Here is a 21564-nt window from a genome sequence, read left to right on the forward strand (position 1 = left end):
AAACTGTGAAATACGGAGTGACCTTAGTGATTTCCTGGTTGGTCCCACTCCTTATTTCCCACATGGAGAAGACAGGGCCTGTCCCACTCCTTATTTTCCACATGGAGAAGAGAGGGCCTGGCAGCTTTTCATGTTTGCAGGGACATGAAGGCGACATCACCTCGTGTTCCCAGGGCAGCCCAGGTACATGCTTCACGGAAGTGGGAACCCAGAGCTGGGGAGGCTGTGGGGCTGCTGTGCTGCTGCTGTGTGTGTTTTATGTGAGGCCCAGCACCAGGCTGAGCAGGAGTTAGCTAAGGACCTGCCTGCGAGCTCTTCATGCTGAAGATGCCAACTTGCTACGGCCCTCACTACTGACCTGTGTGTTACCGTGTTACCTGACACCAAGCCTGAGCTCCAGGGCATGATGCACCTGTGGTTTGGAGAGGGTTCCTTCCTTGTGTGATCACCCAGGTGATGAAGCCAGCATGAGATGAGAGTGAACACGTGGAGGGGCTGCTCTCTTGAGGCCTTTTGGATGTTCTTCCGAGCCAGGCCCACACAGAGGGGCTTTCAAGAGTGAAGGAAGGGAAACAAGGAAGTGAGGAGAGAAGGTGAAGGTGGAGGGAAGGGAGGAGGGGCCTTCCTGCTGGGCCCACCCTCTGCAGGTGCCTCCTGCCCTGGTATCACAGCCTGGCAGGGGCACCCTCTGCAGATGAAAGGGACAGGAGTCTCGAGGTCTCACAGCTGTTTGAGGCTTCTGGGCATTGCCCCTTTCCTTAAAAATAACGAACAGTGACCGTTGTCAGGCACCATGGAATGTACCCCAGGGTTACAGAATTATTTCCTGGAAGGTATTTGAAACGAGTCTTGTGGACATGAGTTTGGAAAGCAAAGTAAATTATGGATTCCATGGTTCATACACCAGGGGTCGCTGGGCAAGCTGGCAGTTACATTGAAATTAAAACATACATGTTCTTCTTATCGGACGTGTGTGTGTGTGTGTGTGTGTGTGTGTGTGAGAGAGAGAGAGAGAGAGAGAGAGAGAGAGACATGGGGAACAATGAGGCTTACGAGTGGGGAGGGTGAGAGTTTGTCAATGAGATTGTGTGGAGGTTGCAGCTCTGGGAATTGCCCCATAGCTGAGCTAAGTTTGTCTTTTCATTGTACAAAGGAAGAGATACTGAAAGTGGCCAAGGATTGTGAATAGGATTAGAAAAAAGGACAGTTGTGAATATACACAGGAGAAAGGAAGCAACAGCATTGGAAGATTAAAACTCTACTCGGGGTTTTGCCGCTTATTTTCATCCACGAGCACATTAGAAAATCACCAAGACCTCTGTGGGTTAATCTGTAAAGTCAAGTCCTAATGTGCTTTTCCCTGCAAGAATCTATGAGCAGCAGTGGTTTGGAAAAATCTATCCACCATGTCTTTTCTAGGTTCAGGTGGCAACATTATTCCTGCCCACTCTCAACAGATTGATGAAGTTGATTAGCATTTTTTTTTTTTGAGACAGAGTCTTACTCTGTCACCCAGGCTGGAGTGCAGTGGTGCGATCTCGGCTCACTGCAAGCTCCGCCTCTCGGGTTCACGCCATTCTCCTGCCTCAGCCTCCTGAGTAGCTGGGACTACAGGCGCCCGCCACCACGCCCAGCTAATTTTTTTGTATTTTTAGTAGAGACGGGGTTTCACCGTGTTAGCCAGGATGGTCTGGATCTCCTGACCTTGTGATCCGCCCGCCTCAGCCTCCCAAAGTGCTGGGATTACAGGCGTGAGCCACCGCGCCCGGCCGAAGTTGATTAGCTTTTTATTTGACACTTCTCCATTATTAAAATTGCACTCACGGATGAAATAATGTTCTTTAAATATTTCACAATCACAGATCTCTGAGTGAATGGTGACTTAATTTAACAGCAAGCATTTGAAGGTTTAGGAAAAAATTTTGAGAGGCTGTTTTAAAATGCAGGGATCTCGGGAGAGGGAATCCCTGGTGGAGGTCTGTGTGGAACCCCATTCTCATAGTTCTAGTGTTCTAACAAGCAAATGCAGCTGTCATCTCCACTTGCCTCCTAGCGATCTGTGGGCAGTGCTAACAAGCATCTTACTTTTTATCTACTGGCTGTCTGTCACTCATGAGTGAGTGAGTGACATGTATAAAAGTAAATTTAGCTGTTTGCAGCCCATGAAGCTGGCTTTCCCTGCTACAGCACCAGTGGGCAGACCTGGGCACACATGTGCATGAGACATTTCATTGGCTCTAATCGGTAGGTGACCTGCAGCCCAGAGGGTCTTCCCTGGGGGCTTGGTGTGTGCCTCCTGATGTATGGCCAGGAGGACAGAGCAGGGTGGGGGCAGGCCAAGATGAATGGGGAGGAGATGTTTTTCTGTTGTGAGAGAGCAAAACGTGCTTATGGAATTCAGTTGATAAAAGTAAAGGGGCATCCTGTGAAGTTTACTTAAGGACACAGAGAGATGGAAGTACGACCCACTCAGCAGCAAATTTTGTGTTAGAGTATAAAGGTCAGAATTTAGAGGGTCAGTATCTATGCCTGAGAGGCTTCGGCCTTTTCTAGTTGTGGAACAGAAGTTGTCGAGGGAAGACCAGACCTCTCATGAATAGCCCTGTGTGGAGGCAGCTGCGGTCGGCTCTGTCCCGGGGACCTGCCTGGAGCTGGGCTCCCTCCGTGTGCCCAGAGCAGCCACGCGGCTGCTGAACCGAGCTCCAACCCCACAGAGCCTCATTCTCACCTGTGCTGTCCCTGGTGGGTTGCGGTTTGGGCTGTGACCGACACTCTCTGGGTGATGCATTTGATTTGTCAGATTTGGAAGTGGTTTTGTCAAAACTTCTAATTACCTCTGAGTTAGAAAAGTATAGAATATGTGCTATGACGAACAGTGGGAAGTATCAGTGAAAGTGCATGATTTTGGAAGAAACCAGCCTTAACTGTACAGTTACTGTTCCTTCAGTTGTTCTCATATTGTGGAAATGAGCTGTCTTCAGCCCAAATGTAAGGCATGTGCAGGCTGAAATCAGGCTGCAGTCCTATCTGTACCAGCTCTAGGGTCAAGGTGTGCTCAGACCCTGGTGCCGGCGGGCTGTCTCCAGGGGGGTGTCTGTGGTCCCATCTGTACCAGCTCTGGGGTCAAGGTGTGCACAGGACCCTGGTGCCGGCAGGCTGTCTACGGGGGGTGTCCCACACCTGTGCACAGCAGAGGGCTTTGTCCTTTGTTGTTGGTTTGTTGGTGGTGCTTTGTTGTTTGTTGCTTGTTTGGCTCAAACATTTCCTAATGTTTTGTTTTCCCGATGCTATCTTCTGATAAATGTTGAGACCCTTCTACCTGTTTCCAAACCCAGCCTCGCCCTTTCTGCAGGAACACCAGACACCAAACTGCAGCTTTCCCCCTAGACTGAAGCGCGATGCCCACGTGCACCCCTTGCTTGTGACCTCTGCATGTTTCTTCCACCCTAGGGACCTTCAATGCTTTCCTGTTCATATTTAGATTTTTACGACTTATATTATTCTTTAGGCTGCCCTGAGAGCCTTTGTGTCCTGGATTTGCTGCTCGCCATTTGCCCGTGCATGCCGTACTTCTCATCACTTTGTTACTTTCGTGAACCTGGTGAGATGCAGATGAGCACAGCTGCTCACACTCTGCAGGGCACCTGCTCACATGATTTTACCTAATCCTCGTAGTGACTGGAGAAAATGGGTGACTAGCCCTCATGTATAAGGGGCATAAATTGGGTTTTCAAGAGCACTAAGCATCAGAACTAAGAATTGAAAACAGATTCGCTCAATTCTAAGTCATTTCTACTATAATATACTCAATTTACTAAATTCTCAAAGATATCTAGAGAACAATTATTCAAATATTAAATACGTAAGTATGTATGGTCCTTCATTTGCTAACCACATAATAGAATTTTTTTGTTTTGTTTTACACATCATGTGTAGTTCTGGCATTATCTGGATGATAAAGAGATCATCAGTGTGCTGACTCCTAATTAGATGGTTACAGGCCAGGCCATCAGTCAATCATGGCGTCCACTCTCAAATTGTGTGAAGATGTAGGGTAGAGCAATTAGTCTTCAGCTCAAATTATGGACAATCTACCACTCTTATTTCAGGTATTATTTGATGATAGCTGATATAGGATTGGTTAGGGCTCCACCAGAGAAGCAGAGTGGGTAGGAAAGATATTGGATACACATGTGTATACATGTTTGTATGTGCACATGCATGTACGTTTGAGGCCGTGTGCATGCTGGCGTGCATATACACGTGTACATGTGTGTACTGCATATATGTGTGCACATCCAGGGGCATGTGCAGTATGTGCTTATGTCTGCACATGCATGGATGTGTATATTCAGTGTGTGTGTATGTGTGTGTGCATGTGTATTCATGTATGCACACACGTATGTGTGTAGGTGTGCACATGTGCATGTGTGTATGTGTGCACATGTATGCATCTGTGTGTGTTTGTGTGTAACATTTGTAGTTCAGGACCTCAGTCTGCAAACTCCTGAGAGGATCTGAGCCTTTATCCAGCAGGTAGATTTTCTTCTTCCTCAGTGAAAGCCCAAGTTTTGATCTTAAGGACCCAACTTACATTATTGAGGGTAATTTCATTTACTTAAAGTTAACTGATCATAGATGTTAACCACATCTATAAAATACCTTCACAAGGCCAGGCATGGTGGCTCATGCCTGCAATCCCAGCACTTTGGGAGGCCGAGGTGGGCAGATCTCCTGAGGTCAGGAGTTCGAGACCAGCCTGGCCAACATGGCAAAACCCCATCTCTACTAAAAATACAAAAATTAGCGAGGCGTGGTGGCAGGCGCCTGTAATTCCAGCTACTCAGGAGGCTGAGGTGGGAGAATTGCTTGAACCTGGGAGGCAGAGGTTGCAGTGAGTCGAGATCGCACCATTGCACTTCAGCCTGGGCAACAAGAGCTGAACTCCGTCTCAAAAAAAAGCCTTCACAACAGCACCTAGACTGGTGTTTGGCTGAATAACTGGGCACTGCCCAGCCAAGTTGACCACAGGAAACTAACATTTATAGCCAGTAAGAAACCGTGACATCTTTTTTTTATTCATTTTTTTTATTATACTTTAAAGTTTTAGGGTACATGTGCACAACGTGCGGGTTAGTTACATATGTATACGTGTGCCATGTTGGTGTGCTGCACCCATTAACTCTTGTTACATGATGGTTATTTTAAAATATGTGAAGGAAAAGATCCACATTTTAAAAGATTGCATTATCGTTGTTTGAATGACACATCAAAAGGATCTGCCTCTGAATTATAAAGAAAATATTATCTGATTAGGAATGTCAGTAAAATGTCTAAAAAGTGCGTACTCAGTCATCTCATGCCCAAGGATGGTGGCTCCACAAAGGGAAAGCCTCATGGAAAAGCTTAAATGCACTTGTCTAAGTGCATAGAGTGACTTAAATGCTATGAATTTAATTATTCCCTGGCAATAACTTGTTCGTGTTTTACGCATAATCTCTCCAAAGGCAAGTGGATAATAACTAATTGCGCGGAGCAGTAAAATGCAGGTTATTTAAGGAAAAAAAAATTATTGATGCTGCAAATATTAGCTGTTTCTCAATGCGGGTGATTGAAGACTAAATACATTTTCCTACCTTCGAACAAAAATCGAAGTGCATCAGCTTGGGCACAATGCCCATGAGAGCTGGCCTGAGGTTGGCCACTGCTAAAATAGGGACTTAGCTGTGCCAGAGTGCAGATGTGGCTTCTGGGTGGAGGTGTGTATTTAAAATCCAGCCAAGAGGACTTCCAGGAACCAGCTATGAAATACAAAAGTCGAACAGAAATCTCTTGCAATGATTTTTTTAAAAATGGAATTTTACCTATATAAGCAAAAAACAGGAAATCTTAAAAGTTTCAGAAAATCTTAGCAGATGCAAAGTGTCTTGAGCCAATGAGGAAGAGAGCAGGGAGCCAACAGGAGGCTTGATGGGGGCACAAGGAAAGGGTTCGGGGAGAGGCGGGAGGAGCATGGTTGGGGGGAGGAGGGCCCAGCCCCACGGAGGCTGACCTTGGGGACAACCAGAGGCAATGGCTGCAGCTTCCGTCATATGCGGCTGAGGCGCTGGCACGGGCATGGAGATGGCGTCTTCCCGGAGGGTCCAGTTGTGCTGCCTGTCCTTCCAATGTTAAGGTGGGCGGGACAGGACGCCAGAGCACACGGCTTTCTACGGGAAGATGTTAATAAGATTGAGCTTATGAATGAAAACTTAAAAGTTAGCAATTTACCAAATAGAAAGTTCTACACATATGTTGAAAAATGCTGATGAGAAGTTGGGTTAAGGAGCAAGTGTGACAGAGACAATGTAGGTCGGATAAAATGAACAGCAAAAGGGCATAAGAAGAGAAAAAGTGAGGGACGGAGCAGCTGCAGCATCATGACAGTGACAACTTGTCATTGAATTATTCTGGAAGTTAAATACCGAAATTCCCATCAAATACCGAAATTCTCATCAAATACCGAAATTCTCATCAAATACCGAAATTCCCATCAAATACCGAAATTCCCATCAAATACCGAAATTCTCATCAGATACCGAAATTCCCATCAGATACCGAAATTCCCATCAGATACCGAAATTCCCATCAGATACCGAAATTCTCATCAGATACCGAAATTCTCATCAGATACCGAAATTCCCATCAGATACCGAAATTCCCATCAGATACCGAAATTCCATCAGATACCGAAATTCCCATCAGATACCGAAATTCCCATCAGATACCGAAATTCCCATCAGATACCGAAATTCCCATCAGATACCGAAATTCCCATCAGATACCGAAATTCCCATCAGATACCGAAATTCCCATCAGATACCGAACCGAAATTCCCATCAGATACCGAAATTCCCATCAGATACCGAAATTCCCATCAGATACCGAAATTCCCATCAGATACCGAAATTCCCATCAGATACCGAAATTCTCATAAAATACCGAAATTCTCATCAAATACCGAAATTCTCATCTGCATGTCTAATGGATCAGCAAACTCCATGAATTAAAATGCCATAGCAGTAAGTGTAAACGAGATTAATTCTCCCTATTTAAGGAAAATGGACTCTCCTACTGGCTGAGAAACTCAGAGCCCACCTTCCTTCTACCTCCAACACATACATCCCACACATACCACATACACCACACATATACGCACACAAACAACACATAGACATGCACACACCACACACACACACACACAAAGACACATACCACATACACACAACACAAAAACATACACACCACACACATAAACACACACCACACACACACAAAGACACATACCACGTACACCACACATATACACACACACAAACAACACATAGACATACACCGCACATACACACCACACACATAAACACAAACCACACACACACCATACATTAAACATACACACATAACAACCACATATACATACAACACAAACACACACACATAGACACACTCCATACACACACACGTAGACCCCACACACACGCACACACACACCACACACATAAACACCATGCAAATATATATGGACATACACCACACACACACACCCACACCACACATAGCATACACATACCCACATGTACACACACATTCACACCACATGCATATACACATATGCACACCACACACCACACATGTCCCACATCACACATACGTGTACACACACCACATATGTACACACACACCACATATGTACACACACACAGACACAAGCATATTCCATCTACCAGAGAAATACTACAGCCAGTAAATTCAGAAGGTTCATACAGAAAGGAGAGGCAGCAATTTCAGTGCGAGTCCAAATTTCAGGGCTGAGCTCAGAGCCCCTGGGGCACTGTGTGCAAGAATCTGGATGTCAGCCCTGGCCGTGGTGGTGGGTGCCAGTGAGAGAGACGGCCACCTCAAGTGTCTCTCCCATTGCCTGGGGGACCTGCTGCTGGGCCAGGCGGGGCTCTGAGAAGGCTTCCCAATCACCCCCAAGCTTGGGGCTGAGGAAAGAGCTTCGTGGAGGTGCCAGCTTTTGAGATGGGTGGCGCAGGCTGAAGATCTAACGTGGGAGGGGTGCAGGCACGTGTGGACTTGGGAGCCCTGGGCTGGAAGTGATGTGTAGGGGTGATGGCCACACAGAGTGTTCAATCAAGGAATGCAAGCGCTGCTCCCCATGGACCCCAGCGTTCAGACCTCAGGAAGCAGAGCGGGGCCAGCAGACAGAGGGGATGCCCAGAAGGACAGGCTGGGCCAGGACAGGACACCACAGACAAAGGAACCCTGCCGAGGAGACAACAGCAAGAGACCAAGGGGTAGATGGAGCACAAACAACTTCTTAAAAGCATTTTGCTGTGGAAGGGAACAGAAATGGCACAGGGCCGCCCCTGGATGTTGCACTAAGGAAAGGTTTCATGGTAGAAGGGTTCCGTGGCACGGACTGCTCTGAAGGGAAGGAAGCCACATAAAGGAGACATTGTGATATAGGATGAGGCGAATGCACTGGGCAGAGGCTCGAAGGGAGGGATTCCTGTGGCCCTAGATAGATCGAGGGCAGCTCTTTTGTTGGGGGGGATGGGGAGACAGAACAGGCTTCAGACACGGCAAGTTGGCAGATCAGGAGTACACAGAGGTTCACTTTTATCTGCACATTGAACTGAGAGCTGTGATCAGCAGCTGAACAGGTGGAGGCTTCAGTGAAGAGAAGGAAGGAAACACCCATCTCGGGATAGGGAGAGAAAACAGGTTGGGGCATGCCCTGCCCTGCACTAGAGTCCCTTGAAGATGAACTGTCATGAATTTAGAGATTAACCAGCCAGCACTTAACGTTTTTCTCCAGCCACAGAGTGCAGCCAGGGTGCAGCCACAGAGCAGGAGGAGACCTGGAGTTAAGTCCCTTGTTTCTGAACCAGTGACCATGACAGGTGAGGGCAGAAGGACGAGGGACCAGGGGTTCGGTTTGAGGAGGCAGTGAGGTCCCGGCTGGAGACAGTGAAGTGATGCTCGGGCTGTCATTTGAGACTTGGGTGGCTGAGCCCTGCCTGCGTGGGGGTAGGAAATGAATGGGCCTGCAGTGAAAGAGGACCCAAGATGCTCAGAATAAAGATTCCAGCGCAGGGCGGCAACTCTTGGGTGAAACAGAGAGGTTTCCATGGTGATTGGGAGTGTGGCTGAGGAAGGTGAACAGTGAGACCCTTGGATGCCAATCTGGGCATAAGTCCTTCCCTGGTTATCCACAGAAATATGAATCCTTGGGGAATGCAGACAGGAAAAGTCGTTTGCTCCAGGAAGCTGCAGGTCCCTGCATGGATTCACTCAGCATACCCCACGTGCAGTTCAATCCCATACATTACTATTTAGCAGAAATAGTCAAAACTCGGCTTCTTCCTGACTCGGCTCCTTCCTCACCTCACCTTCCTTTCTCTTCCATCCCATCACTGCCAGCACCCTGCAGAGTGGCCACCAGTGCTGATCCACTGGATGTGTCACTGGGGACTTGGTAAGTTTGGCAGGAAACATCGAGTCCTGCCCTGGCTCTACCCCTGACCCCTGCAGAACCCAGAGGTGCAGCTGAAGTGCACCCCGGCACTGCAGCTCATGCGCTGAAGTGCACCCCGGCACTGCGGCTCGTGCGTACTTGGCAAAACCCTCCCAGACACTCACACGTGCGCAAGGATGCCAGACAGGAGGGAAGGTGTCCACGAAGAGGCCTTCACACTTAGAAAAAGTCCAGGGCTGTGCACATCCCTCACATCCATAAGTAGGTTCCTTATATATAACAGAGACTGGGTTTAAATGTTGAAAGGATACCGGCAATGAGAATGCAAGCTCATTAAGAATGAAGAGTTTCATAGGCTAAGATCTGTTTATTTATTAACATAGTGTATTTAAGCAGAAATGAGTTAAGTCATTTTCCAAGGAGAACTACAGTGGAGTTTTTCTCTGTTGAGGTCACAGAATTTTTTTCCGACTCTGGAAATAACTCAGCTTCTGGTGTGCGCAGACTAGAGATGTGCTGTAGGAATGTGCTCAGCCTGCCCCACGGGTGATATGAGCCCAGCACCGCAATGCTCTGTGAGGTTTTTGAAGGATGCTAAAGCTATAGATATTTTATGCATCACTTAATAAGGGAGAAGGAGTTTGCCTTAGGCAGTTTTCTTTAAAAGTCTCATTGCTCTAGGCACAAAAGTTAGCGTTTCAAAGTTACCTTGGCCGGCCGGCAGGTTTGGTACGGCCCATGCTGTAGACATTCCTAGCAGCGCACACTCAGATGGGGGCTCATGATGACTAGTAGATTCAGCATCATGCTCAATGGGCCCAGTTGCATAAACTGTTTTTTGTCTTAAATGATGTGCTGCTGACTATGGCAGTATGTAAGGATACTTGAATCATTTATAATAAAATATAATAAAAGTATCCTGGTTTTAAAACTAATTTAGGGGAGTTATTCATAAATTAAACCTTCCCTTTACTCACTCAAGTTCATGTGAAGGAAGCATTTAAAAATTTACATAGAAAAGTAGAAAATTATTATTTTTTAAAATTTATCTACATCTGAGTACACTATGAGAAGTGGTTCAAGGAAGGAGGATGAATTAGTGAGATGTGACTGTCCACAGGGACCACTCTCCGTTTCTGGTGGGGGAAGAGATGCAGAGGAGACTCCTGTGTGTTTAGCATGGCACCAGGTGCCTGGCTCCTGGGCTTAGCTTCTGTAAAAGAGAAGAAGTGAAAAAGAAAGAAGAGTATTCATGACAATTGAATAACACATCAGTGCACATTTCCAAATCATGTTTCAAGTGACCTATGTGTAAGCACGCCAAAGTGTATCTTTTGGGGAGGTGCATTTCACCATGGTTGGGATGTGGGGCAGACAGGCACAGCATGGCCAGGGGTGTGAGAGAATTAAAGGTGTGTGCAGGAAAGGGTTACAGTGATGGATCTTGGAATTTAGCCTGAATAAAGGGGAACGTAAGGCTATGGCATAGTAAGAACAAGAGAGAGAGCTGCCATTGCCAATTGTGGTAAGTCTCCATAGGGCTGCAGTGTCGTGTGTGCAGGAGGGTTCCAGGGAGCACACCGGAAGACAGAAATGGTAGTTGGGTGCTTGATTTAAAGTACAGAGCACTTGCAGATGTTGATAACAGCAAGGTCTAATACGAGGTCTTGGAATATGTTACTAAAGTGGGGCGGATGGCAGATCGTAGAGGAGAGGAAGTCAGCGTGTGGGTGTCCGTGTGTGTGTGTATGCATGGGTGTGCATATGTGGGTGAGTGTGTGTGAGTGCATGAGTGTGTATGTGGAATTACATCTGAATGTGTGTGAGTGCATGAGTGTTTATGTGGGAGGGTGTGTGTGTGAGTGCATGTGTGTGTGTGCAGGTGTGTGTGCATGTGTGTGTATGTGGGGGGGTGTGCATATGTGTGACTGTGTTTGTTCTCATGGGTCTTTAGTCAACATAAACTCACAATTTTTTTCCGGAACATGTGGGGCATTCACAATTATTTAGGCCACAAGGAACCCAAGAAGAAATGCAACACAGATGGTATCTAGTAAACAAAATGACAAATGCCTTTAAAAATATCCACACTTCTGGAAACTTTAAAAATAGCTATACTGGTGTAAAAAGACAACATGAAGGAAAAAATACACAATAGTAACATGAAAAATATTGAATAACTTTGTATCAAAATTTGTGGAGTACAAGTAGGGCTTAAGGGAAGACTGGTAATTTGTAGATATTTATTAGAAAACAAGAAAGCAAAGGAAAAAGAGCCATGTTGTCACCTAGGAATCTGGAGCAAGAACAACAGAGAAGCCCTCAGGAGCAAAACAAGAAAGAAATAATAAAAATGAAGATGCGAATTTGTAGAAAAGAAAACATAGAGGACAAGTCAGGGAAAATCAATTAATACTAAAACTCCATCTCCCACGGTGGGCTTGAAATAACGCAAGATGCAGAGGCCTCTGAAAAGACTGATGAAGAAATATTAATTAAAATACAAATAAGATTAGGGATGAAAGGGGAGGGACTAAGAAACTACTCAACAGGAATTTGAAGATTGAGGATTCATTGAAGTAGTTATGGAACATTCGTAAAATGGAACATTGCGTCCATGAGAAGGGCTAGAAATACATGAATAATACGGGATAAGCTGCAAGATGCGTTAGGTAAAGAAAGTATCATGTCTAACAGAGTTCAGGACCTGTTTCAGTTCAAGTGAAAATGGGGCAAATAAATGGGATACATGGTGTACATGGTGTATGAAAATTCTTGTACTGTCCTCTGTATTCCCACATACTCATGCATCTACACATGTGGCTGCTGGATTAAAATGCACATACATTGTATATCTGATCAATAGGACCAAACGGCCCTCAGATAAGAAAACGTTCTTACCAAGGCATAGCATTTCCAGAAGAACACACACAATATCCCAGCATCGGTCGTCTCTTAGGTGTCAAACTAGAGATCTCATAGGTATAAAAATCAGACTCTTTTATTGCATATGTTGTATTGTTTCATAGCTAAACTATCAAATGTGTTATGTTTTTAATTCAAATTCAAGCTGCGTTGACCCGAGGCTGCTGTGTGTAGAACATGCTCTTCTCTGCTCCCCTGGAAGCCTCCGTCAACAGGTCAAGATTGCAACTCCCCGGAGAAACTGCACTGATGTCACCGACTTCGTGTCCTGGGCTACTCACCAGCCCCTGTTGCAGACTGGACTTTGTGTCCCCCAGATTCACATGTCGAAGCCCTAACCCCTAAATGAGGGCGTCAGGAGACAGAGGTGGGGCCTCTGGAAGTGACTAGGGTGAGACGAGGTGCTGAAGATGGCATCCTGGTGATGGGATCAGTGCCCTGTAAGAAGAAGCCCTCTGGAGCGCACTTCCTCTCTCTACCATGCAAGGACACAGCCAGAAGGCCAGGCCCTCACCAGGAAGGATCTGGCACCTTGCTGGCACCTGATCATGGACTCCCAGCCTCTGGAATTCTGAGGAAGGACCTCTGCTGCTGAGAAGCCACCCAGGCATGGCTGAGCTGACTCAAACACTGCAGTGAATCCAATGGCTTCAGAGTCATTTTAAAAGTATGGGGAGATTTCATTTCATAGTTGACTCCTTTCTAAGGAAAAAATGGATTTGGCTTACCCGTCAGAGTTTGACATGCTGATGAATTGGAGGTTGGAACGCATCCTCCTACCTCGACTTTGTCAGTGCAGAGCAGGTGTGCACTGTAATGGGAGCTGCAGGTGGAAGTGGGGAGAGGCTAGGCATGGTGGCTCACACTTGTAGTCCTAGCACTACGGGGCCAAGGTGGGAGGATCACTTGAGTCCAGAAGGTCGAGGCTGCAGTGAGCTACGATTGCACCACTGCCTTCCAGCCTGAGTGACAGTCAAAAAAAAAAAAAAAAAAAAAGAGCATCTAGACTTTTAGTGTCTCAATCAAATTTAAACAGTGGCAAATACATTGTGTACAAAAAGCTGATTTTAGATGCTGTGTTGAAAGAGAGAGAGAGAGAAAGAGAGAGACAGAAAGGGGGAAAGCCTCCAGGCCATGGCTACTGGTGTTAGTTTGCTGCAAAAAGCAGTGACTGCTGCTGTGGGCTGAAGGAGGCTGCCCTCTAGGTGGGTGTGGGCCAGGGTCTCTCCCAGTGCCGTCAGGCTTAGGGCCATGATTCCAGGAGGGAGAAATCTTTGAAGGCGTTGGTTGAATTTAGTAGCAACAATGGTCAACATTCAATTATTTTGTTCATACACCACACATATGCTTCAAACTAAATAAAAAATAAGACTGATAGCAAATTGAATGCCTTTGTCTTGTTCGGGTATTTTAAAGTCCCCAAAAAATCAAGACAAGGTAAACATTTGGGATTAAAAAATAATAATAAATTGAAGCTAAATCCAATCTTTAATTAAAAGTGCTGGTTTTCAGGCTACTCTGCCTCTCTCTATTGATTGGTTCCGTTACTTCTGACAAAATTGTCCATTGTGATAAGTGCAGATTCCTGTAAGCAAGGGATGGCAGATTTTCCTCCTTCAATCCACAGTCATTCTCCAGAAAAACTGGGGAAAGTCACTGAATAGACTCACTTACCTCGGATATGGAGGTGGGCAGGGAGGTGTCCACACACACCTTGATGACTTCCAACAAGGACTTCAGGCACATTGGCTGCGGGACAGACTCACATATGGCAGCTGTGCGTGGCCTGGTCCTCTGGGAGGAGGGCGGCCTGTTTAAGGATGGGGCACGGTGAGCTTCATGAATCTCAAACTGCTCTTGTCCTGGTGATGTTTTGCCTTTTAAAATGACACTGCACTGAGCTCCCGGGACAACTAGGGTCTTACAGTGGCCGTCACTTGCTGGGAGGTGGCTGGACAGTGGACAGAGGAGGTCTGTGCGATCTCCCCTCCCACACCGCACACTCTGCACCTCCAGGGACGAGGGCTTGCAGAGCCTTGTGAGAGTCCAGTCCTTCCATGTAGAAAGGAAGGGTGTCGTCACCATCGTGAACCCCATTTGTCAAAGGAGAGCCTCAGTTCTACTTCTTTTCACCAAAGTGGAGAAGAAAATTCAGATTTGGTAGTTTTCTCCAGGATCTTGTGCAGCGGGGAGGATAGAGTCAGACAAATCTGCTAGTGGTTAAGCTTTGACACTTTCTGGGAGTTGGTCAGAGAAGGGCTTCTATTTCTTTTTTTTTTTAAATTTTTATTATTATACTTTAGGTTTTAGGGTACATGTGCACAATGTGCAGGTTTGTCACAATTGCTTCAAAGAGAATAAAATACCTAGGAATCCAACTTACAAGGGATGTGAAGGACCTCTTCAAGGAGAACTACAAACCACTGCTCAATGAAATAAAAGAGGATACAAACAAATGGAAGAACATTCCACGCTCATGGGTTGGAAGAATCAATATCGTGAAAATGGCCATACTGCCCAATGTAATTTATAGATTCAATGCCATCCCCATCGAGCTACCAATGACTTTCTTCATAGAATTGGAAAAAACTACTTTAAAGTTCATATGGAACCAAAAAAGAGCCCGCATCGCCAAGTCAGTCCTAAGCCAAAAGAACAAAGCTGGAGGCATCATGCTACCTGACTTCAAACTATACTACAAGGCTACAGTAACCAAAACAGCATGGTACTGGTACCACAACAGAGACATAGATCAATGGAACAGAACAGAGCCCTCAGAAATAATGCCGCATATCTACAACTATCTGATCTTTGACAAACCTGACAAAAACAAGAAATGGGGAAAAGATTCCCTATTTAATAAATGGTGCTGGGAAAACTGGCTAGCCATATGTAGAAAGCTGAAACTGGATCCCTCCCTTACACCATATACAAAAATTAATTCAAGATGGATTAAAGACTTAAATGTTAGACCTAAAACCATTAAAATCCTACAAGAAAACTTAGGCAATACCATTCAGGACATAGGCGTGGGTAAGGACTTCATGTCTAAAACACCAAAAGCAATGACAACAAAAGCCAGAAGTGACAAATGGGATCTAATTAAACTAAAGAGCTTCTGCACAGCAAAAGAAACTACCATCAGAGTGAACAGACAACCTACAGAATGGGAGAAAATTTTTGCAACCTACTCATCTGACAAAGGGCTAATATCCAGAATCTACAAGGAACTCAAACAAATTTACAAGAAAAAAACAAACAACCCCATCAAAAAGTGGGCAAAGGACATGAACAGACACTTCTCAAAAGAAGACATTTATGCAGCCAAAAAACATATGAAAAAATGCTCATCATCACTGGCCATCAGAGAAATGCAAATCAAAACCACAGTGAGATACCATCTCACACCAGTTAGAATGGCCATCATTAAAAAGTCAGGAAACAACAGGTGCTGGAGAGGATGTGGAGAAATAGGATCACTTTTACACTGTTGGTGGGACTGTAAACTAGTTCAACCATTGTGGAAGTCAGTGTGGCGATTCCTCAGGGATCTAGAACTAGAAATACCATTTGACCCAGGCACCCCATTACTGGGTATATACCCAAAGGACTATAAATCATGCTGCTATAAAGACACATGCACACGTATGTTTATTGCGCCACTATTCACAATAGCAAAGAGTTGGAACCAACCCAAATGTCCAACAACGATAGACTGCATTAAGAAAATGTGGCACATATACACCATACAATACTATGCAGCCATAAAAAGTGATGAGTTCGTGTCCTTTGTAGGGACATGGATGAAACTGGAAATCATCATTCTCAGTAAACTATCACAAGGACAAAAAACCAAACACCGCATGTTCTCACTCATAGGTGGGAACTGAACAATGAGAACTCATGGACACAGGAAGGGGAACATCACACTCTGGGGACTGTTGTGGGGTGGAGGGAGGGGGGAGGGACAGCATTAGGAGATATACCTAATGTTAAATGACGAGTTAATGGGTGCAGCAAAACAACATGGCACATGGATACATATGTAAGGGCTTCTTTTTCACAGTCACTTTGAACTGCAGCAGCCTGTATGAAGACAGGATGTGGACATCAGAGACAGGTGTCTCACAAGGGTGCACTTGTACTGAACAGCAGGGAAAGAAAGATGCCTTGGAGACAGCCGGCGGGAGAGGCCTGACTCAGCCCTATGGGGGTCCAGCCTGTGGAGCATGACAGGAAGGCAGTGCCGCAGGGTCACAGGAAGTGGGCATCTGAAGACTCCCAACTGGAAGTGGGCTTGTGAGGGATCCCAACAGGAAGTGAATGTGGGAAGCATCCCAACAGGAAGTGGGCATGGGAAGCCTCCCAACGGGAAGTGGGTATGTGAAGTCTTCCAACATGAAGTGAGTGTGTGAGGCATCCCAATAGGAAGCGGGCCTGTGAAGCCTCCCAACAGGAGGTGGGCATGTCAGGCCTCCCAACAGGAGGTGGGCGTGTGAGGCCTCCCAACAGGAAGTGGGCGTGTGAGGCCTCCCAACAGGAGTGGGCGTGTGAGGCCTCCCAACAGGAAGTGGGCGTGTGAGGCCTCCCAACAGGAAGTGGGCGTGTGAAGCCTCCCAACAGGAAGTGGGCGTGTGAGGCCTCCCAACAGGAAGTGGGCGTGTGAGGCCTCCCAACAGGAAGTGGGCGTGTGAGGCCTCCCAACAGGAGGTGGGCATGTGAGGCCTCCCAACAGGAGGTGGGCGTGTCAGGCCTCCCAACCGGAAGTGGGCGTGTGAGGCCTCCCAACAGGAAGTGGGCGTGTGAGGCCTCCCAACAGGAAGTGGGCGTGTGAGGCCTCCCAACAGGAAGTGGGCGTGTGAGGCCTCCCAACAGCAAGTTGGTGTGTGAAGCCTCCCAACAGCACCTGCGACCTGGAGGCCATCAGCACAGGGTCACCAGCCACATGGAAGTGGATGAGGAGGGGAGGGAGAAGAAAGGATGTTGAAAATGCTCAGTGGCATTAGGGGAGCGTTTCTGCAGTTCTGCTGTTTCCAGTCTGGAGTTTTTAGTGGGATTTCATGAGGTAAAAGGGACGAGGCTGTCCTATGAGGTCAAGATCTATGTGAAAGCACCGACATATGTAAGGTTGTCCACAGGCATGGCCGGGGTGGGGCGGCTCAGAGGGCCAGGAGGGACCACCAGTGGTAGAGGTGGACCAGCCATGCCAGATAGAATGTCCTCGGGTGAAATAGGAAGGCATTTATGTTGGATCTCAGGCCATGGGAACTTTCAGACTTTCTAAATCCAGTCTTCAAAACCCACTCAAGCTACGTCAGGTGTCTTAGGGAGCTGTGCAGAACTGTAATCCTCCAGGTATGCAATGATGGGCATGGAAAGTGACTGAAGAAATGAGGAGGAAAGATCAGAGGGAGTGATGAAGTGGGGCAGGAACCCACCCAAACTGTGGGTAGGCTTTATGTAGAGGAGAGAGCAAGGTAGGATATGACTGCCCTAGGAGGATGAAGTAGGGCAGGAACCTGCTCAAATTTTGGACAGGCTCCATGTGGAGGAGAGGGTGAGGTGGGATATGCCTGGCCTAGGAGGATGAAGTGAGGTAGGAACTTGCCCAAACTGTGGGCAGGCTCTGTGTAGAGGAGAGGGCGGGGTGGGCTATGCCTGGCCTCGGAGGAGGAGGATACGGCAGAGGAGGGTTATGCATTATGGGAAGACACAGATGCAGGTGCAGTGAATTCTAACACACACAGCTTTGCGGCATCTAGACTTTTAGTGTCTCAGTCAGATTTAAACAATGGCAACTACATCGTGCACAAAAAGCTGATTTTAGATGCTGTGTTGAAACATGTGGGATTGTATATGAGGCGACTAAAACAGTATAATTTGAAATTCCAGCACAGAACTAAGTTCCATCCTTTTGAAGTGATAGCCACTAATTTCCTGAGAACTAAAGCGTCATTTAAATCTTTAAATTAGTATTTGTGGTTTGTTTTGCCACAGTTAATCCACGTTTTGCCAGTGACTGAACACAGGCTGTTTGTAGTAACAAACATTTCTCCGAGGGTATTATTTTCTGGTAGATTGCATTCATAGAGATGCAGAGAGCCTGGTGTTGTGGATGATACAGGCAGACCCCTGCTCACTCATGCACTTGTTTACGCAGATAGAGTTGGGAGGTAGGTGGTCTCGGAGGTGATAACCACTCTTTCTTTACTCCAGCTGAAGCCCACAAAGTTTTCTGTGTTTCAGAGGTAACTATGAACTTTGAATTCTTGGGAAACAGGAGAGGCAGAGAGATTTTAGTTTTTAATTCTGTGTCTGGTTCTTTTGTGGTGGTAACGTAGCTATTTTTGTCATATTGACAGGTGCATCTTCTGAGAAATGCTGGCAATGAAGTTACCATCACCGTTGAGTATCTCAGGGAAGCGCCGGCATTTCTGAAGCTCCCGTTAGGTAAGTGGGAAGAGGAGAAATTCCAGGGTGCTGGAGAAATTCCTTTTGTGCCACATTATTTATCCAAATGCTACCGCATGGACTGGGATATTAGTCACTTCCTGAGCGTATATTCAGAGAGAAGAAAAGCATAGGCAGACACCATGGCATGGGCTTTTTTAAAGGAAGTGTTATCAGACCATGCTTCTCGACCGTGCTTCTTGTCACTTAACTACATGGTTCTTCCTTCATGCAAACTCACCATGACTGTATTTACCTATATGTTAACATACAAGCAAATTTTACATTTAAAATACCTATGTTGATCTGAGAAATTTTCAGTGCAAAAAATGAAAATAATGGTACATTTATGCTATGAAGTCCCTGATGTATTTTGGCACAAAGCTTGTAATCCTCTATTATACTTGAATTGTGACCCAATATGAAAGTGATGAACCCCAAATCTAGAAAAATGTTTTAGTGAAGATAGTGGTTGTAACTTTTACTAATGTTATTCAGCTGTCATGGCTTTATAAAGGTTGGAGTCACCACCGTTCCTTTGATTTAGCAAAGGGCATCACTGCCCTCTTTTTGTGGGTAATCAGGAAAGGCCTTGAAGGCAAGGCCCAGGCTCCCCAGAAGTCAACATCTGCTAGTAGCTCAAACCCCATGGCATCCGACGTGGAATGAGGCTCTCCCGCCGAGCCGACAGTCGGGTTCCTTCTCATGCAGGCTGCTGGGCTGTGCTTCCTGCCACTCTCTCATGGGAAGGAACGGCTCCCCTCCCTGGGGGTTCATATTGGCTGTTTTACTTTCTCTCTCTCTTCCATTGATGTCCCCGTTGTCAATGCCTTCCTTTCTCTCCTGCCCCGAGTGGCCCGGCTGTACCTCTCAGGCACATCAGTTGTTGAGCTCTGATCATGCATTGGATTTTTCACTGATACAGGAGGGGGGCAGGGAAGTGCTGGGAGGAGAAGGGTGGGTGCCTGGTGAGGGCTCCACCCCCAGGCCTGTGCCCATGGACCTAAGTGAGGACAGGCACTCCTGTTCTTGCACCCAAATGTTGCGTTTTCCAGTACCACCCTGGCCTACCACGCCCCCATCCTGTGCCTATAACAACCCCAAGACCCTAGTGGGCAGAGACACAAGTGGCTGGACGTGGAGAAGAGCAGAGGAGTGGAAGAGCATGCTGACAGGTACCAGCAGACACTGGCAGGCTATCGACTGGCAGAATGATGTGGAGTTTGGCTGGGGTGGTTGGACGAGACTCCAGGAGAAACCACCCTGCCACTCCATGCCCCTTCTGGCTCTCCATCCGTCTTCTGAGAGCTATCACCACTCCGTAAAACCTTGTGCCAACCCTCCAAGCCCACGTGGGATCTGATTCTTCTGGTACGCTAAGACAAGAACCCCAGGATACAGAAAGCCCTCTGTCCTTGCGATAAGGCAGAGGGTCTAATTGAGCTGATTAACATAAGCTGCCTATAGACGGCAGAACTGAAGCCTACAGGCCGCCCACGGACGGCAGAACTGAAGCCTACAGGCCACCCACGGACAGCAGAACTAAAGCGTACAGGCCGCCCACGGACGGCAGAACAGAGCACCCTGGAACACACTCCCACTGGGGCTTCAGGAGCTGGAAACATCCACCCCTAGATGCTGCCAGGGGTCGGAGCCCCAAAGCCGGCCCATCTCTGTGGTACCCCCGCCCCCAGAGGTTTGAGCAGCGGGGCACGGAAGAAGCGAGCCACTCCCCCATCACAAGCCCTGCAAGGGGGACAAGTGAACTTTTCCTGTTTCAGCATTTGATCAAAAGCATCATTAGACTCATAGTGTGACTTCTGCTTTCATCTTCCTGAGCGACCAGGAACAAATCCATTTCAGCAACTCTAATTTTCCCACCGATCACAGCAGGATAACTATGCTATTCACAATCTTCGGAAAATCAGTCTTCCTGCCACTGTAGCAAACCTGGATCAGTAAGATTCACTGCATGCCTTGCTACCCTCAGAGACCACTCCCTCTGCTAGACGGAGCCACGGGAGCATGGATGAGGACCTAGACGGTTCTTGAGGAAAAGAGTAAGGGGTGCTGAGGGGCTCTGCATGAGAAAGGCGAATATTCCCAGGGCCGTAGAGGCAGAATATGTTAGCAATCAGCCAAAAGTTCAAGGGAGCGAAATGTCACACGCGGCACAGTGGTGCACCCCTGGGGTTTTCAGAAACGTTGCTGTGAGTCAGGAAGGGGGTGGACGTGATGAGGGCTGCACAGAAGTTCTTGGAGCCAGCAGGGAGACTCAGATGTCAGACACACATCAGGAGGCCCAGCAGTGAGCTTGGATGGGGGAGGAGGACTCACCGGCAAGGGGGCAGTGTGAGTGTCTGAAGATTCTGCAGCAGCTGTGACCATACAGGCTCACAAAGGAAGAAACTAAGACATTTCATAGATTTTTGCCAGAAAGAAAAGAAGAGAAGTTAGTGGCTTGGACAGGAGGAGGTGGCATAGATAAAGGAGGAGACAGACAGAAAGCAGGGGGTGCTTTCTGATGCTGCAGAGTGGGAGTGGGAGCCCGAGGACGCTCACCCTGGGGCCGTTCCTGACTTCTCTCTTGGGCAAAGTGACTTCACAGGCAGAGTGAGATGGGTGCTGCGTCTAAGCCAGCTTCCCTGGGTGCCTTTGAAGGAGCAGAA

General features: G+C 47.0%; 1 protein-coding gene across 1 annotated transcript in view; it reads left to right on the forward strand.

The window, feature by feature from the left end:
- Nucleotides 1-21564, forward strand: part of SNTG2 (syntrophin gamma 2) — a 384592-nt gene that overhangs the window by 187877 nt on the left and 175151 nt on the right. The window contains exon 7 of the mRNA XM_030800009.1: nt 18808-18895. Within this exon, the coding sequence (XP_030655869.1) occupies nt 18808-18895 (88 nt within the window). The remainder of the gene's footprint in view (nt 1-18807; nt 18896-21564) is intronic.

Source organism: Nomascus leucogenys, chromosome 19 (assembly GCF_006542625.1).
Source record: "Nomascus leucogenys isolate Asia chromosome 19, Asia_NLE_v1, whole genome shotgun sequence".
NCBI classification, from domain to species: domain Eukaryota; kingdom Metazoa; phylum Chordata; class Mammalia; order Primates; family Hylobatidae; genus Nomascus; species Nomascus leucogenys.